General features: G+C 50.7%; 1 protein-coding gene across 6 annotated transcripts; it reads right to left on the bottom strand.

The window, feature by feature from the left end:
* Nucleotides 1–5: 5 nt before the first annotated feature.
* Nucleotides 6–16,387, bottom strand: RDH8 (retinol dehydrogenase 8). Of its 6 annotated transcripts, XR_011677266.1 has the most exons (8): nucleotides 16,195–16,387; nucleotides 13,728–13,889; nucleotides 10,604–10,783; nucleotides 9,214–9,307; nucleotides 5,899–6,082; nucleotides 1,064–2,589; nucleotides 451–899; nucleotides 7–286 (listed from the first exon to the last, which is right to left on the bottom strand). XR_011677266.1 is itself a non-coding variant. In XM_071418616.1 (6 exons), exons 1-6 carry the CDS (start codon nucleotides 16,298–16,300, stop codon nucleotides 2,365–2,367), a joined length of 951 nt encoding a protein of 316 aa, XP_071274717.1. In that variant the 5' UTR covers nucleotides 16,301–16,387; the 3' UTR covers nucleotides 313–2,364. The 6 variants fall into 6 exon arrangements, 1 of the variants encoding a protein (XP_071274717.1); XR_011677264.1 differs by having other exon boundaries at nucleotides 451–2,589; XR_011677267.1 differs by having other exon boundaries at nucleotides 738–2,589.
* Between the last annotated feature and the right edge of the window lie 685 nt (nucleotides 16,388–17,072).

The following is a 17,072-nucleotide window of genomic DNA, read 5'->3' as shown; positions in this document are numbered from 1 at the left end:
GTTTCACCCCAAATCCCCCCAAGGACTCCCCAGAATCCAGAATTTTTGGGGTGCCCTCAGACAGGGCAGACTCAAAGACATCTGAGGACCTCGAGATTCAGGTGAGACCCCCCAAAACCTCCCCAAAACCCCCAACTCCCTCCTAAATCTCCTAAAACCTCCCAATTTCACCCCAAAACTCCCCAAATAAAGCCCAAATTTCACCTCAAATCTCCCCGAATTTCCCCCCCAAACCCCGATTTTTGGGGCGCCCTCAGACGGGGGTGACTCAAAGACACCCAAGGACCTTGAGACCTTCAAAAATCCCCCTAAATACAATACCCTAAATAAAATACCCCTAAAACCCCCAAATAAAACGCCCTAAAACCTCCCTAAATCCCCTAAAATCGCCCAAAAATCGCCCAAAAATTGGTGTTTTCAGATGGGGGTGACTCAAAGACACCCGAGGACCTCGAGACCACCAAAAATCCATAAAATTCCCCTAAACCCCCCTCAAATAAAGCCCTAAAACTTCCCTAAATCCCCTAAAATCGCCCAAAAAGCCCCAAAAATTGGTGTTTTCAGACGGGGGTGACTCAAAGACATCTGAGGACCTCGAGACCACCAAAAATCCCTAAAATACCCCTAAACCCCCCTCAAATAAAGCCCTAAAACCTTCCTAAATCCCCTAAAATCACCCCAAAAAGCCCCAAAAATTGGCGTTTTCAGACGGGGGTGACTCAAAGACACCCGAGGACCTCGAGACCACCAAAAATCCCTAAAATACCCCTGAACCCCCCACATAAAAAGCCCTAAAACCTCCCTAAATCCCCTAAAATCGCCCGGATTTCGCCCCAAAAAGCCCCAAAATTGGCGTTTTCAGACGGGGGTGACTCAAAGACACCCGAGGGCCTCGAGACCTTCAAAAATCCCCCTAAATACAATACCCTAAATAAAATACTCCTAAACCCCCCACATAAAAACCCCTAAAACCTCCCTAAATCCCCTAAAATCGCCCCAAAAAGCCCCAAAAATTGGCGTTTTCAGACGGGGGTGACTCAAAGACACCCGAGGACCTCGAGACCACCAAAAATCCATAAAATACCCCTAAACCCCCCACATAAAAAGCCCTAAAACCTCCCTAAATCCCCTAAAATCGCCCCAAAAAGCCCCAAAAATTGGCGTTTTCAGACGGGGGTGACTCAAAGACACCCGAGGACCTCGAGACCTTCAAAAATCCCCCTAAATACAATACCCTAAATAAAATACCCCTAAACCCCCCACATAAAAAGCCCTAAAACCTCCCTAAATCCCCTAAAATCGCCCCAAAAAGCCCCAAAATTGGCGTTTTCAGACGGGGGTGACTCAAAGACACCCGAGGACCTCGAGACCACCAAAAATCCATAAAATTCCCCTAAACCCCCCTCAAATAAAGCCCTAAAACTTCCCTAAATCCCCTAAAATCGCCCAAAAATCGCCCAGAAATTGGTGTTTTCAGACGGGGGTGACTCAAAGACACCCGAGGACCTCGAGACCACCAAAAATCCATAAAATTCCCCTAAACCCCCCACATAAAAAGCCCTAAAACTTCCCTAAATCCCCTAAAATCGCCCAAAAAGCCCCAAAATTTGGCGTTTTCAGACGGGGGTGACTCAAAGACATCTGAGGACCTCGAGACCACCAAAAATCCCTAAAATACCCCTAAACCCCCCTCAAATAAAGCCCTAAAACCTCCCTAAATCCCCTAAAATCACCCCAAAAAGCCCCAAAAATTGGCGTTTTCAGACGGGGGTGACTCAAAGACACCCGAGGACCTCGAGACCACCAAAAATCCCTAAAATACCCCTAAACCCCCCACATAAAAACCCCTAAAACCTCCCTAAATCCCCTAAAATCGCCCCAAAAAGCCCCAAAATTGGCGTTTTCAGACGGGGGTGACTCAAAGACACCCGAGGACCTCGAGACCTTCAAAAATCCCCCTAAATATAATACCCTAAATAAAATACCCCTAAACCCCCCAAATAAAAAGCCCTAAAACCTCCCTAAATCCCCTAAAATCGCCCCGAAAAGCCCCAAAATTGGCGTTTTCAGACGAGGGTGACTCAAAGACACCCGAGGACCTCGAGACCACCAAAAATCCATAAAATACCCCTAAACCCCCCACATAAAAAGCCCTAAAAGCTCCCTAAATCCCCTAAAATCGCCCAAAAATCGCCCAAAAATTGGTGTTTTCAGACGGGGGTGACTCAAAGACACCCGAGGACCTCGAGACCACCAAAAATCCCTAAAATACCCCTGAACCCCCCACATAAAAAGCCCTAAAACCTCCCTAAATCCCCTAAAATCGCCCGGATTTCACCCCAAAAAGCCCCAAAATTGGCGTTTTCAGACGGGGGTGACGCGGCGGCGGCAGCAGCGGCAGCTGAGGCAGCGCAGCAGCGCCAGGCTGAGGTGGAAAGCGGGGCCGAGGTCGAACAGGAGGCGCTGGAAGGTTCGGACGCCGAGGTCCCCGCGGGGGTCGGCGAAGCGCAGGGCGAGGAGGGGGGAATAGAGGGGGTTGGTGGGGGTCCGGAACGGGGGGCGGCGGGCGCCGATCACCGACACGATGGCCTGGAAATGGGGGGCACAGGGAAAGGGGGGAGCAGAAAGGGGTTTTGTGTAAAAAAAACAAAAAAAATCCCCGAAAAATCGCCCGAAAATTGTAAAAAAAGCCACCAAAAAATCCACAAAAAATCACCCAAAAATCCCCTCAAAAACCCCAAAGATGGGGGGCGGGGGGTGCCCATCACTGACACGATGGCCTGGAAATGGGGGGCACAGGGAAGGGGGGAGCAGAAAGGGGTTTTGTGTAAAAAAAACAAAAAAAAATCCCCGAAAAATCGCCCGAAAATTGTAAAAAAAACCCCAAAAAATCCACAAAAAATTCCCATGAAATTGCGCAAAAATCCCAGCCAGGTAGGCAAAAGAAATCCCCAAAAATTCCGCCAAAAAAACCCCAAAAAATCCGAAAAAATCCCCCCAAAAATCCTCCAAAAATCACCTAAAAATCCCAACCAGGTAGCCGAAAAAAATCCCCAAAAATTCCGCCAAAAAAAGCCAAAAGTCCCCCAAAAAATCACCCAAAAATCACCTAAAAAACCCAGCCAGGTAGCCATAAAAAATCCCAAAAATCCGAAAAAATCCCCCAAAAATCCCTTAAAAATCCCAGCCAGGTAGGCAAAAGAAATCCCCAAAAATTCCGCCAAAAAAAGCCAAAAATTCCGCCAAAAAAAACCCCAAAAATCACCTAAAAATCCCAGCCAGGTAGGCAAAAGAAATCCCCAAAAATCCGAAAAAATCCCCCAAAAATCACCTAAAAATCCCAGCCAGGTAGCAAAAAAAAATCCCCAAAAATTCTGCAAAAAAACCCCAAAAATCCGAAAAAATCCCCCCAAAAATTCCCCAAAAATCCCCTAAAAAACCCCAAAGATGGGGGGCGGCGGGCGCCGATCACTGACACGATGGCCTGGAAATGGGGGGCACAGGGAAGGGGGGAGCAGAAAGGGGTTTTGTGTAAAAAAAACAAGAAAAATCCCCGAAAAATTGTAAAAAAACCTCCAAAAATCCCCCAAAAAATCACCCAAAAATCCCCTCAAAAACCCCAAAGATGGGGGGCGGGGGGTGCCCATCACTGACACGATGGCCTGGAAATGGGGGGCACAGGGAAGGGGGGAGCAGAAAGGGGTTTTGTGTAAAAAAAACAAGAAAAATCCCCGAAAAATTGTAAAAAAACCTCCAAAAATCCCCCAAAAAATCACCCAAAAATCCCCTCAAAAACCCCAAAGATGGGGGGCGGGGGGTGCCCATCACTGACACGATGGCCTGGAAATGGGGGGCACAGGGAAGGGGGGAGCAGAAAGGGGTTGGTGTAAAAAAAACAAGAAAAATCCCCGAAAAATTGTAAAAAAACCTCCAAAAATCCCCCAAAAAATCACCCAAAAATCCCCTCAAAAGCCCCAAAGATGGGGGGCGGGGGGTGCCCATCACTGACACGATGGCCTGGAAATAGGGGGGACAGGGAAGGGGGGAGCAGAAAGGGGTTTGTGTAAAAAAAACAAGAAAAATCCCCGCAAAATTGTAAAAAAAAAACCCCAAAAAAATCCACAAATATCACCCAAAATTCCGAAAAAATCACCTAAAAATCCCAGCCAGGTAGCCATAAAAAATCCCCAAAAATTCCGCCAAAAAAAGCCAAAAATCCCCCAAAAAATCACCCAAAAATCACCTAAAAATCCCAGCCAGGTAGCCATAAAAAATCCCCAAAAATTCTGCCAAAAAAAGCCAAAAATCCCCCCAAAAATCACCTAAAAATCCCCCAAAAATCACCTAAAAATCCCAGCCAGGTAGGCAAAAAAAACCCCCAAAAATTCCGCCAAAAAAACCCAAAAATCAAAAAAAATCCCCCAAAAATCACCTAAAAATCCCAGCCAGGTAGCCAAAAAAATCCCCAAAAATTCCGCCAAAAAACCCCAAAAATCCGAAAAAATCCCCCAAAATCACCTAAAAATCCCAGCCAGGTAGCCAAAAAAAATCCCCAAAAATTCCGCCAAAAAATCCCAAAAATCCGAAAAAATCCCCCCAAAAATCACCTAAAAATCCCAGCCAGGTAGGCAAAAGAAATCCCCAAAAATTCCGCCAAAAAAAGCCAAAAATTCCGCCAAAAAAAACCCCAAAAATCACCTAAAAATCCCAGCCAGGTAGGCAAAAGAAATCCCCAAAAATTCCGCCAAAAAAAGCCAAAAGTCCCCCAAAAAATCACCCAAAAATCACCTAAAAAACCCAGCCAGGTAGGCAAAAAAAACCCCCAAAAATTCCGCCAAAAAAAAGCCAAAAATCCAAAAAAATCCCCCAAAAATTCCCCAAAAATCACCTAAAAATCCCAGCCAGGTAGCCAAAAAAATCCCCAAAAATTCCGCCAAAAAACCCCAAAAATCCCCCCAAAATCCCCCAAAAATCACCTAAAAATCCCAGCCAGGTAGCCAAAAAAATCCCCAAAAATTCCGCCAAAAAACCCCAAAAATCCTTAAAAATCCCCCCAAAAATTCCCCAAAAAATCACCCAAAAATCCCCTCAAAAACCCATAAAAACCCACAAAAAACCCCAAAAAACCCCAAATTTTCCCCAACTCCTGACCTGTGCCACCTCCTCGGGGCTCTGGCCGAAGGTGTTGAACACGTCGCGGCTGGCGGGCAGGAAATGCCCCAAAACTGCTCCAAAAATCACCACAAAACCCACAAAAAAATCCCAAAAAATCCCCCAAATTCCCCAAAAATCAAAACAAATCCCTAAAATTGCCATAAAAACCCCAAAAAGCTCAAAAAAATCCTAAAAAAATCCTAAAAAATCCCAAAATTCCTCCACGTGCTCACCTACGCCCCCCCGCTGGCTGGCGGAGGAAATGCCCCCAAATCGCCTCAGAAATCGCCTCAGAAATCGCCATAAAATCCCCCAAAAACCGCCATAAAAACCCCAAAAAAACCCCAAAAAACCCCAAATTGTCCCCAAATTTCCCCCAACTCCTGACCTGCGCCACCTCCTCGGGGCTCTGGCCGAAGGTGTCGAACACGTCGCGGCTGGCGGGCAGGAAATGCCCCAAAAATCAACACAAAACCCCCCAAAAAAACCCAAAAATCCCCTAAAATTCCCAAAAAATCAAAACAAATCCCTAAAATTGCCATAAAACCCACAAAAAGCTCAAAAAATCCTAAAAAAATCCTAAAAAATCCCAAAATTCCTCCACGTGCTCACTTACGCCGCCTGCTGGCTGGCGGAGGAAATGCACCCAAATCGCCTCATAAACCGCCATAAAAACACCCCAAAAATCGCCATAAAAACCCCAAAAAAAACCCAAAAAACCCCAAATTTTCCCCAAATCCTGACCTGCGCCACCTCCTCGGGGCTCTGGCCGAAGGTGTCGAACACGTCGCGGCTGGCGGGCAGATAAACCTCGCGGAAGTAGCGCAGGGTCTCGGGGTCGGTGCCGGGAAATTCGGATTTTTCCACCTCCTGCAGGACCTTGCGCTCGAACTCCGTGTTCACCGGGCCCGGCTCCACCAGGGACACGCTGCGGGTTTGGGGCTTTTTTGGGGGTTTTTGGGATTTTTGGGGTTTTTGGGGGGTTTGGGGATTTTTTGGCGATTTTTTGGCGATTTTTTGGGGGTTTATGGGTATTCTTATGGGGATTTTGAAGGTTTTTTGGGGGATTTTTAGGGGATTTTTAGGGGATTTTTGGAGGGTTTTTTGGGGGGTTTGGGTGGGTTTTTATGGGGATTTTTGGGGGGGTTTTTGGAGGGTTTTTAGGGGGGTTTGGGAGGGTTTTATGGGGATTTTTGGGGGGTTTTATGGGGAATTTTTGGGTTTTTTTAGGGGGGTTTTTGGGGGTTTTGGGAGGGTTTCTATGGGGATTTTTTGGGGGGTTTTTTGGGGATTTTATGGGGATTTTTGGAGGGTTTTTGGGGGGTTTGGGCGGGTTTTTATGGGGATTTTTCGGGTTTTTTTTAGGGGATTTTAAGGGGGATTTTTGAGGGGTTTTTATGGGGATTTTTAGGGGATTTTTGAGGGGTTTGGGCGGGTTTTTATGGGGATTTTTGGGGGGTTTTATGGGGATTTTTGGGGGATTTTAAGGGGGATTTTTTGGGGTTTTTATGGGGATTTTTAGGGGATTTTTGGAGGGGTTTTGGGGGGGTTTGGGAGGGTTTTTATGGGGATTTTTGGGGTTTTTTTTAGGGGATTTTTAGGGGGTTTGGGTGGGTTTTTATGGGGATTTTAGGGGGCTTTGGGTGGGTTTTTATGGGGATTTTTTTGGGGGTTTTTATGGCGATTTTTAGGGGGATTTTTGAGGGGTTTGGGCGGGTTTTTATGGGGATTTTTAGGGGATTTTTAGGGGATTTTGGGGGGATTTTTGGAGTGTTTTTTGGGGGTTTAGGTGGGTTTCTATGGGCATTTTTGGGGGGTTTTATGGGGATTTTTGGGGGATTTTTGGGGGGTTTGTGTGGGTTTTTATGGGGATTTTTTTGGGGGGTTTTATGGGGATTTTTTGGGGGATTTTTGGGGGGTTTGGGACGGTTTTATGGGGATTTTTAGGGGTTTTTTGAGGGGTTTGGGTGAATTTTTATGGGGATTTTTGAGGGGATTTTTGGAGGGTTTTTTTGGGGGGTTTGGGAGGGTTTTATGGGGATTTTTGGGGGGTTTTTGGGGTAATTTTGGGGGGATTTTTGGGTGATTATGGGGGGATTTTGGGGGTAATTTCCGGCATTATTTTGGGGTGATTTGGGGCCATTTTTGGGGTGACTTTTCCAGTGATTCCGAGGGGGTTTTGGGGTAATTTTGGGGGGATTTTGGGGGTAATTTCCGGCATTATTTTGGGATGACTTTTCCAATGATTCCGAGGTTTTTTTGGGGGTAATTTTGGGGTGATTTTGGGGGTAATTTCCGGCATTATTTTGGGGTGATTCGGGGCCATTTTTGAGGTGATTTTCCACTGATTCCGAGGGGGTTTTTGGGGTAATTTGGGGGTAATTTCCAGCTTAATTTTGGGGTGATTCGGGGCCATTTTTGGGGTGATTTTCTGGTGATTCGGGGCCATTTTTGGGGTGATTTTCCAGTGATTCCGAGGGGGTTTTTGGGGTGATTTCGGCCATTTTTGGGGTGATTTTCCAGTGATTCCGAGGGGGGTTTTGGGGTAATTTTGGGGTGATTTTGGGGGTAATTTCCGGCATTATTTTGGGGTGATTCGGGGCCATTTTTGGGGTGACTTTTCCAGCGATTCCGAGGGGGTTTTGGGGTAATTTGGGGCCATTTTTGAGGTGATTATGGGGTGATTTTGGGGGTAATTTCCGGCATTATTTTGGGGTGATTTGGGGCCATTTTTGGGGTGATTTTCCAGTGATTCCGAGGGGGTTTTTGGGGTAATTTGGGGGTAATTTCCAGCTTAATTTTGGGGTGATTCGGGGCCATTTTTGGGGTGATTTTCTGGTGATTCGGGGCCATTTTTGGGGTGATTTTCCAGTGATTCCGAGGGGGTTTTTGGGGTGATTTCGGCCATTTTTGGGGTGACTTTTCCAGTGATTCCGAGGGGGTTTTTGGGGTAATTTCCGGCATTATTTTGGGGTGATTCGGGGCCATTTTTGAGGTGATTTTCCACTGATTCCGAGGGGGTTTTTGGGGTAATTTGGGGGTAATTTCCAGCTTAATTTTGGGGTGATTCGGGGCCATTTTTGGGGTGATTTTCTGGTGATTCGGGGCCATTTTTGGGGTGATTTTCCAGTGATTCCAAGGGGGTTTTTGGGGTAATTTGGGGGTAATTTCCGGCATTATTTTGGGGTGATTCGGGGCCATTTTTGGGGTGACTTTTCCACTGATTCCGAGGGGTTTTTTTTGGGGTGATTTCGGGCGATTTTTGGGGTGATTTTCCACTGATTCCGAGGGGGTTTTTTGGGGTGTTTTGGGGCCATTTTTGAGGTGACTTTTCCAGCGATTCCGAGGGGTTTTTGGGGTGATTTCAGGCGATTTTTGGGGTGATTTTCCAGTGATTCCGAGGGGGGTTTTGGGGTAATTATGGGGTGATTTTGGGGGTAATTTCCGGCATTATTTTGGGGTGATTTGGGGCCATTTTTGGGGTGATTTTCCAGTGATTCCGAGGGGTTTTTTGGGGTAATTTGGGGCCATTTTTGAGGTGATTATGGGGTGATTTTGGGGGTAATTTCCGGCATTATTTTGGGGTGATTCGGGGCCATTTTTGGGGTGATTTTCCAGTGATTCCGAGGGGGTTTTTGGGGTAATTTGGGGGTAATTTCCAGCTTAATTTTGGGGTGATTCGGGGCCATTTTTGGGGTGATTTTCTGGTGATTCGGGGCCATTTTTGGGGTGATTTTCTGGTGATTCGGGGCCATTTTTGGGATGACTTTTCCACTGATTCCGAGGGGTTTTTGGGGTGATTTCGGGGTAATTTCCGGCATTATTTTGGGGTGATTCGGGGCCATTTTTGGGGTGACTTTTCCCGTGATTCGGGGCGATTTTTGGGGTGACTTTTCCACTGATTCCGAGGGGGTTTTTGGGGTGATTTCGGTCGATTTTGGGGGTAATTTCCGGCATTATTTTGGGGTGTTTTGGGGCCATTTTTGGGGTGACTTTTCCACTGATTCCGAGGATTTTTTGGGGTGATTCGGGGTAATTTTGGGGCTCCCCCGCACTCACAAGACGTTGAACTGCAGCAGCTGCACGGCCAGGCTCTCGCACAGCCCCTCCACCGCGAACTTGGAGGCCGAGTAGATGTCATTGAACACAACCCCTGGGAACCCCAAAAAATTTGGGGGGTCCGGGAGGGCTCTGGGGTCTCCACCCCCCCCAAAAATTTGGGGGTTTTGGGGTCTTGATTCCCCCAAAATTTGGGGCTTGGGGGGGTCTCAATTTCCTCAGAATTTGGGGGTTGGGGTCTCAACTCCTTCAAAATTTGGGGGGGTTTGGGAGGATTTGGGGCCCCCGGGAGGATTTTGGGGTCCCCAGGGGTTTTTGGGGGTCCCAAAAGCGAATTTTGGGGTCCCAAAGGCGAATTTTGGGGTGTCCCGAGAAGGATTTTGGGGTCCTGGGGGGGGGTTTGGGGTCCTGAGGGTTTTCTGAGGTGCTGAATCTGAATTTTGGGGTCCCGAGGAGGAATTTGGGGTCCCAGGGGTTTTTTGGGGTCCCCAGGGGTTTTTTGGGGTCCCAAAAGCGAATTTTGGGTGTCCCGAGAAGGATTTTGGGGTCCTGGGCGGGTTTTTGGGGTCCAGGTTTTTTTTGGGGTGCTGAATCTGAATTTTAGGGTCCCAGGGGGGTTTTTGGGGTCCTGGGGGTTTTTTGGGGGTTCTGAATCCGAATTTTGGGGTCTTGGGGATTTTCTGGGGTCCCGAGGATTTTTGGGGTGCTAAATCCGAATTTTGGGGTCCCGAGGAGTTTTTGGGGGTCTCACCCTGCAGCTCCATGACCCCATCACCACCATAATCGGGTTTTGGGGTCCCAAAGCCAAATTTTGGGGTGCCGAGGAGGATTTTGGGGTCCCGGGAGTTTTCTGGGGTGCCGAGCCCAAATTTTGGGGTCCCGAGGAGTTTTTGGGGTCCCGGGGGTTTTTTGAGAGTGCCCAAGACGAATTTTGGGGTTCCGAGGAGAATTTTGGGGTCCCGGGGGTTTTCTGGGGTGCCGAACCCGAATTTTGGGGTGCCGAGAAAGATTTTTGGGGTCCCGAGAAGGAATTTGGGGTCCCGAGAAGGAATTTGGGGTCCCAAAGCCGAATTTTGGGGTCTCGAGGAGGATTTTGGGGTCCCGGGGGCTTTTTTGGGGTCTCGAGGGTTTTTTGGGGTGCTAATTCCGAATTTTGGGGTCCCGAGGAGGAATTTGGGGTCCCGGGGGTTTTCTGGGGTGCCGAGGCCGAATTTTGGGGTCCCGAGGAGGGGTTTTGGGGTCCCGGGGGCTTTTTTGGGGTCCCGGGGGTTTTCTGAGGTGCCGAACCCGAATTTTGGGGTCCCGAGGAGGGGTTTTTGGGGTCCCGGGGGTTTTCTGGGGTGCTGAATCCGAATTTTGGGGTCCCGAGGAGGGGTTTTTGGGGTCTCACCCTGCAGCCCCATGACGCTGCTGACCACCACGATGTGGCCGCTGCGGCGCCGCTTCATTTGGGGGAGCAGGGCCTGGGCCAGGCGCAGCACCCCGAAAACGTTGGTGTCGAACACGCGCTGCACCTGCGGCCCCGAGGCGCTCTCCAGGGGCCCCACCAGCCCCACCCCGGCGTTGTTCACTGGGGGGGGCGGGAGGGGTCAGGGGAACCCCCAAAAATCCCGAAATCCCCCCCAAAATCGGCCCCTGGGGCTCGGAGATACAAAAATGCCAAAAAATCCCGTTAAATCCACCCCAAACCCCAATAAATCCACCCCAAAATCCACAGCCCTGAGTTGTTCACTGAGGGGTCAGGAGAACCCCCAAAAATCCCGAAATTCCCCCCAAAATCGGCCCCTGGGGCTCGGAGATACCCAAATCCCAGAAAATCCCAATACATTTACCCCAAACCCCATAAAATCCACCCAAAAATCTGCCCCAAATCCCTCAGCTCACGTTGTTCACTGGGAGGGGTCAGGGGAACCCCCAAAAATCCCGAAATCCCCCCCAAAATCGGCCCCTGGGGCACTGAGATACCCAAATCCCAAAAAATCCCAATAAATCCCATAAAATCTGCCGAAAACCACCCCAAAATCCGCCCCAAAATCCACAGCCCTGAGTTGTTCACTGGGGGGGTCGGGAAGGGTCAGGGGAACCCCCAAAAATCCCGAAATTCCCCCCAAAATCGGCCCCTGGGGCTCGGAGATACCCAAATCCCAAAAAATCCCGTTAAATCCACCCCAAACCCCATAAAATCCACCCCAAAACCACCCCGAAATCCATCAGCTCACGTTGTTCACTGGTAGGGTCAGGGGAACCCCAAAAATCCCGAAATCCCCCCCAAAATCGGCCCCTGGGGCTCTGAGATACCCAAATGCCAGAAATACCCATTAAATGCCATAAAATCTGCCGAAAACCACCCCAAAATCCGCCCCAAAATCCACAGCCCTGAGTTGTTCACTGGGGGGGTCGGGAAGGGTCAGGGGAACCCCCAAAAATCCCGAAATTCCCCCCAAAATCGGCCCCTGGGGCTCGGAGATACCCAAATCCCAAAAAAATCCCATTAAATCCCATAAAATCCGCTCAAAATCCCATAAAATCTGCCCCACATTCATCAGCTCACGTTGTTCCCTGGGAGGGGTCAGGGGAACCCCAAAAAATCCCAAAATCCCCCCAAAATTGGTCCCTGGGGCACTGAGATACACAAATCCCAAAAAATCCCATTAAATCCCATAAAATCCGCTCAAAATCCCATAAAATCCACCCAAAAATCCGCCCCAAAAAATCCCAAAATCCACAGCCCTGAGTTGTTCACTGAGGGGGTCGGGAGGGGTCAGGGGAACCCCAAAAATCCCGAAATTCCCCCCAAAATCGGCCCCTGGGGCTCTCAGATACACAAATGCCAAAAAATCCCATTAAATCCCATAAAATCCGCTCAAAATCCCATAAAATCCACCCAAAAATCCGCCCCAAAAAATCCCAAAATCCACAGCCCTGAGTTGTTCACGGAGGGGTCAGGGGAACCCCAAAAAATCCCGAAATCCTCCCCAAAATTCACCCATCAGAACCAAAACCCTCCGAAGGTGCCCAAACCCAGCCCAAAAGCCCCAAAATGCCTCCAAACCGCCCAAAATGGCTCAAATCCCCCCTCCCAAAAGCGCCCCAAACTACCCCAAAATCCCTAAAAAAAACCCCAAAAATCCCCTAAAATCTACAAAAAAAATCCCCAAAATTCCCCCAAAAATCGCCCAAAATCCCCCAAAAAATAGCCCAAAATTCCCAAAAAATAGCCCAAAATTCCCCCCAAAATCCCCAAAATTCTCCCAAAAAATCGCCCAAAAATCCCCAAAATTCCCCCAAAATTCCCCCAAAAATCCCCAAAATTCCCCCCAAAATCCCCCAAATTCCCCCAAAAATCACCAAAAATCGCCCAAAATTCCCCCAAAAATCGCCAAAAAATCGCCTAAAAATCCCCAAAATTCCCCCAAAAATCCCCAAAATTCCCCCAAAAATCCCCCCAAATTCCCCCCAAAATCGCCAAAAATCGCCAAAAATCCCCAAAATTCCCCCAAAAATCGCCAAAAAATCGCCTAAAAATCCCCAAAAAATCGCCAAAAATCCCCCAAAAATCGCCAAAAATTCCCCCAAAAATCGCCAAAAATCGTCCCAAAAATCCCCAAAATTCCACCAAAAATCGCCCAAAATTCCCCCAAAGGTCCCCAAAAATCGCCCAAAAATCCCCAAAAATCGCCAAAAAATCGCCAAAATCCCCCCAAAAATCCCCCAAAATTCCCCCAAAATTCCCCCAAAGAATTCCCAAAATTCCCCCCAAAAATCCCCCAAAATCGCCAAAAAATCCCCCAAAAATCCCCCAAAAATCCCAAAAAATTCCCAAAATTCCCCCCAAAAATCCCCAAAAATCGCCCAAAAATCCCCAAAATTCCCCCAAAAATCGCCCAAAATTCCCCCAAAAATCGCCCAAAAATCCTCAAAATCCCCAAAAATTCCCCCAAATTCCCCCCAAAATCGCCCAAAATTCCCCCAAAAATCGCCCAAAAATCGCCAAAAATCCCCCAAAGGTCCCCAAAAATCGCCCAAAAATCCCCAAAAATCGCCAAAAAATCGCCAAAATCCCCCCAAAAATCGCCCAAAATTCCCCCAAAGAATTCCCAAAATTCCCCCCAAAAATCCCCCAAAATCGCCAAAAAATCCCCCAAAAATCCCCCAAAAATCCCAAAAAATTCCCAAAATTCCCCCCAAAAATCCCCAAAAATCGCCCAAAAATCCCCAAAATTCCCCCAAAAATCGCCCAAAATTCCCCCAAAAATCGCCCAAAAATCCTCAAAATCCCCAAAAATTCCCCCAAATTCCCCCCAAAATCGCCCAAAATTCCCCGAAAAATCGCCCAAAAATCCCCAAAAATCGCCAAAAAATCGCCAAAATTCCCCCAAAAATCCCCAAAATTCCCCCAAAGGTCCCCCAAAAATCCCCAAAAATCCCCCAAAATTCCCCCAAAATTCCCCCAAAATTCCCCCAAAAATCCCCCAAATCCCCAAAATCCCCCCAAAATTCGGGCATTTGCTGACCCAGGACGTCCACGCGCCCCCCCGGCACTCCCTGCAGGCACTCGGCCACGGAGCTGTCGCTGGTGACGTCGAGGCGCAGAATCCGCAGCGTGTCCCCAAGGGCGGCCCCGGCCGCGGCCTCCAGAGCGCCCCGGCGGGACAGGTCCCGCATGGTGGCCAGGACTGGGGAGAAAAAACACCAAAAAAATCACAAAAAAACCCCAAAAATTCATCAGGGACAGGTCCCGCATGGTGGCCAGGACTGGGGAGAAAAATATCAAAAAATATCCCAAAATACCCCAAAAATTCATCAGGGACAGGTCCCGCATGGTGGCCAGGACTGGGGAGAAAAATACCCAAAAATAACCAAAAATACCCCAAAAATTCATCAGGGACAGGTCCCGCATGGTGGCCAGGACTGGGGAGAAAAATATCAAAAAATATCCCAAAATACCCCAAAAATTCATCAGGGACAGGTCCCGCATGGTGGCCAGGACTGGGGAGAAAATACCCCAAAAATATCCCAAAATACCCCAAAAATTCATCAGGGACAGGTCCCGCATGGTGGCCAGGACTGGGGAGAAAAATATCAAAAAATATCCCAAAATACCCCAAAAATATCCCAAAAATTCATCAGGGACAGGTCCCGCATGGTGGCCAGGACTGGGGAGAAAAAACACCAAAAAATCACAAAAAAACCCCAAAAATTCATCAGGGACAGGTCCCGCATGGTGGCCAGGACTGGGGAGAAAAATATCCAAAAATATCCCAAAAATCACAAAAAACCCAAAAAAATCCCGTTAGAGACACCCCGGGACAGGTCCCGCATGGTGGCCAGGACTGGGGAGAAAAATATCAAAAAATAACCAAAAATATCCCAAAAATATCCCTAAAATATCCCAAAAATTCATCAGGGACAGGTCCCGCATGGTGACCAGGACTGGGGAGAAAAATATCCAAAAATAACCAAAAATATCCCAAAAAATATCCCAAAAATTGATCAGGGACAGGTCCCGCATGGTGGCCAGGACTGGGGAGAAAATATCCCAAAAATATCCCAAAAATCACAAAAAAAAACCCCAAAAAACCCCATTAGAAACCTCAAAAATTCATCAGGGACAGGTCCCACATGGTGGCCAGGACTGGGTACCAAAAAACCCCAAAAAACCCCAAAAAACCCCATTAGAAACCCCAAAATCCCCGTTAGAGCCACCCTTTAACGAGCTGGGGACAATCCCGAGCTGTCCCCATCCCCTTGGGGACAATCCCGAGCTGTCCCCCCCCCCTTCCCTCCCGTTATTTCCCTTCCTCCCCTCCCACCTTGGGGACTTTTGGGGACATTTGGGGACCCTTGGGGACATTTGGGGCCACTTGGGGACATTTGGGGCCACCTGGGGACATTTGGGGACCTTCCTGGGGTGTCCCCCCCCTTTCCCTTCCCCCTTGGGGACAATCCCAGGCTGTCCCCATCCCCTTCCCGTTATTTCCCTTCCTCCCCTCCCGCCCTGGGGACATTTGGGGACACTTGGGGCCACCTGGGGACACTTGGGGACATTTGGGGACACTTGGGGGCACCCCTGGGGCCACCTGGGGACACTTGGGGACCCTCCCGGGATGTCCCCCCTCCCCTCTCGAGGTGTCCCCTCCCCTTTCCCTCCCGCCTTGGGGACAATCCCGAGCTCTCCCTCCCCCATCCCTCCCACCTTGGAGACATTTGGGGACACTTGGGGCCACCTGGGGACATTTAGGGACATTTGGGGACCCTTGGGGACCTTCCTGGGGTGTCCCCCTGACCCTCCCGGGGTGTTCCCCCTCTTTCCCTCCCGCCTTGGGGACAATCCCGGGCTGTCCCCATCCCCTTCCCGTTATTTCCCTTCCTCCCCTCCCACCTTGGGGACATTTGGGGCCACCTGGGGACATTTGGGGACACTTGGGGGCACCCCTGGGGCCACCTGGGGACACTTGGGGACCCTCCCGGGATGTCCCCCCTCCCCTCCCGAGGTGTCCCCTCCCCTTTCCCTCCCGCCTTGGGGACAATCCCGAGCTCTCCCCCCTCCCCCCCCCTCCCACCTTGGGGACATTTGGGGACACTTGGGGCCACCTGGGGACATTTAGGGACATTTGGGGACCCTTGGGGACCTTCCTGGGGTGTCCCCCTGACCCTCCCGGGGTGTCCCCCCCTTTCCCTCCCACCTTGGGGACAATCCCGGGCTGTCCCCATCCCCTTCCCTCCCGATATTTCCCTTCCTCCCCTCCCGCCTTGGGGACATTTGGGGCCACCTGGGGACATTTGGGGACACTTGGGGGCACCCCTGGGGCCACCTGGGGACACTTGGGGACCCTCCCGGGATGTCCACCCTCCCCTCCCGAGGTGTCCCCTCCCCTTTCCCTCCGCCCTTGGGGACAATCCCGGGCTGTCCCCCCTCCCCCCCCCTCCCACCTTGGGGACATTTGGGGACATTTTGGGGACCCCCCCCCCCGTCTTTACCCAGGTATCGCCTCTGGGGGTCCCGGGCCAGCAGCACGGCCACGGCCAGGCCGATGCCCGAGGAGCAGCCGGTGACAAGGACAGTGCGGCCCGGGGGGGCGGCCATGGTGTCACCTCTGCCCCCCCTGCTCGGGGCAAAGGCTCTTAACGGGATCAGCGGGGGTGGCACTGGTGGCACCGCGACACCGGGGGGGACACGGGGGGAACACAAGGGGGGGGACACAAAGGGATCAGCGGGGACAGGGGGGGTGGCACTGGTGGCACCGTGACACAGGGGGGGACACGGGGGGGACACCAAGGGGGGGGGACACAAAGGGATCAGCGGGGACAGGGGGGGTGGCACTGGTGGCACCGCGACACCGGGGGGGACACGGGAGGGACACAATGGGGGGGACACAAAGGGATCAGCGGGGACGGGGGGGGTGGCACTGGTGGCACCGCGACACCGGGGGGGACACGGGGGGGACACAATGGGGGGGGGCGGCCATGGTGTCACCTCTGCCCCCCCTCCGGCTCGGGGCAAAGGCTCTTAACGGGATCAGAGGGGGTGGCACTGGTGGCACCGCGACACTGGGGGGGGACACGGGGAGGGACACAATGGGATCGGGGGGGTGGTGGCACCGCGACACCGGGGGGGACACAATGGGGGGGGGGGGGGGGACACAAAGGGATCAGGGGGCACGTGGGGGTGGTGGCACCGCGACACCGGGGAGGTCACAAGGGGGGGACACGGGGTCACCAAGGGGAGGGTGACATCTCGGGGTCAGGGGGCACGGGGGGGTGGTGGCACCGCCACACCGGGGGGGGGGTGGGGACACAAAGGGGGGGTGGTGACATCTCGGGATGTCACCAAAGGGGGGGGTTACATCTCAAATGGG

Source organism: Agelaius tricolor, unplaced genomic scaffold (genome assembly GCF_023055355.1).
Source record: "Agelaius tricolor isolate 1412-34295 unplaced genomic scaffold, bAgeTri1.0.p SCAF_88, whole genome shotgun sequence".
NCBI lineage: Eukaryota > Metazoa > Chordata > Aves > Passeriformes > Icteridae > Agelaius > Agelaius tricolor.
Note: the sequence above shows the minus strand (reverse complement) of the source record. Positions and strands in the feature narration are given on the sequence as shown.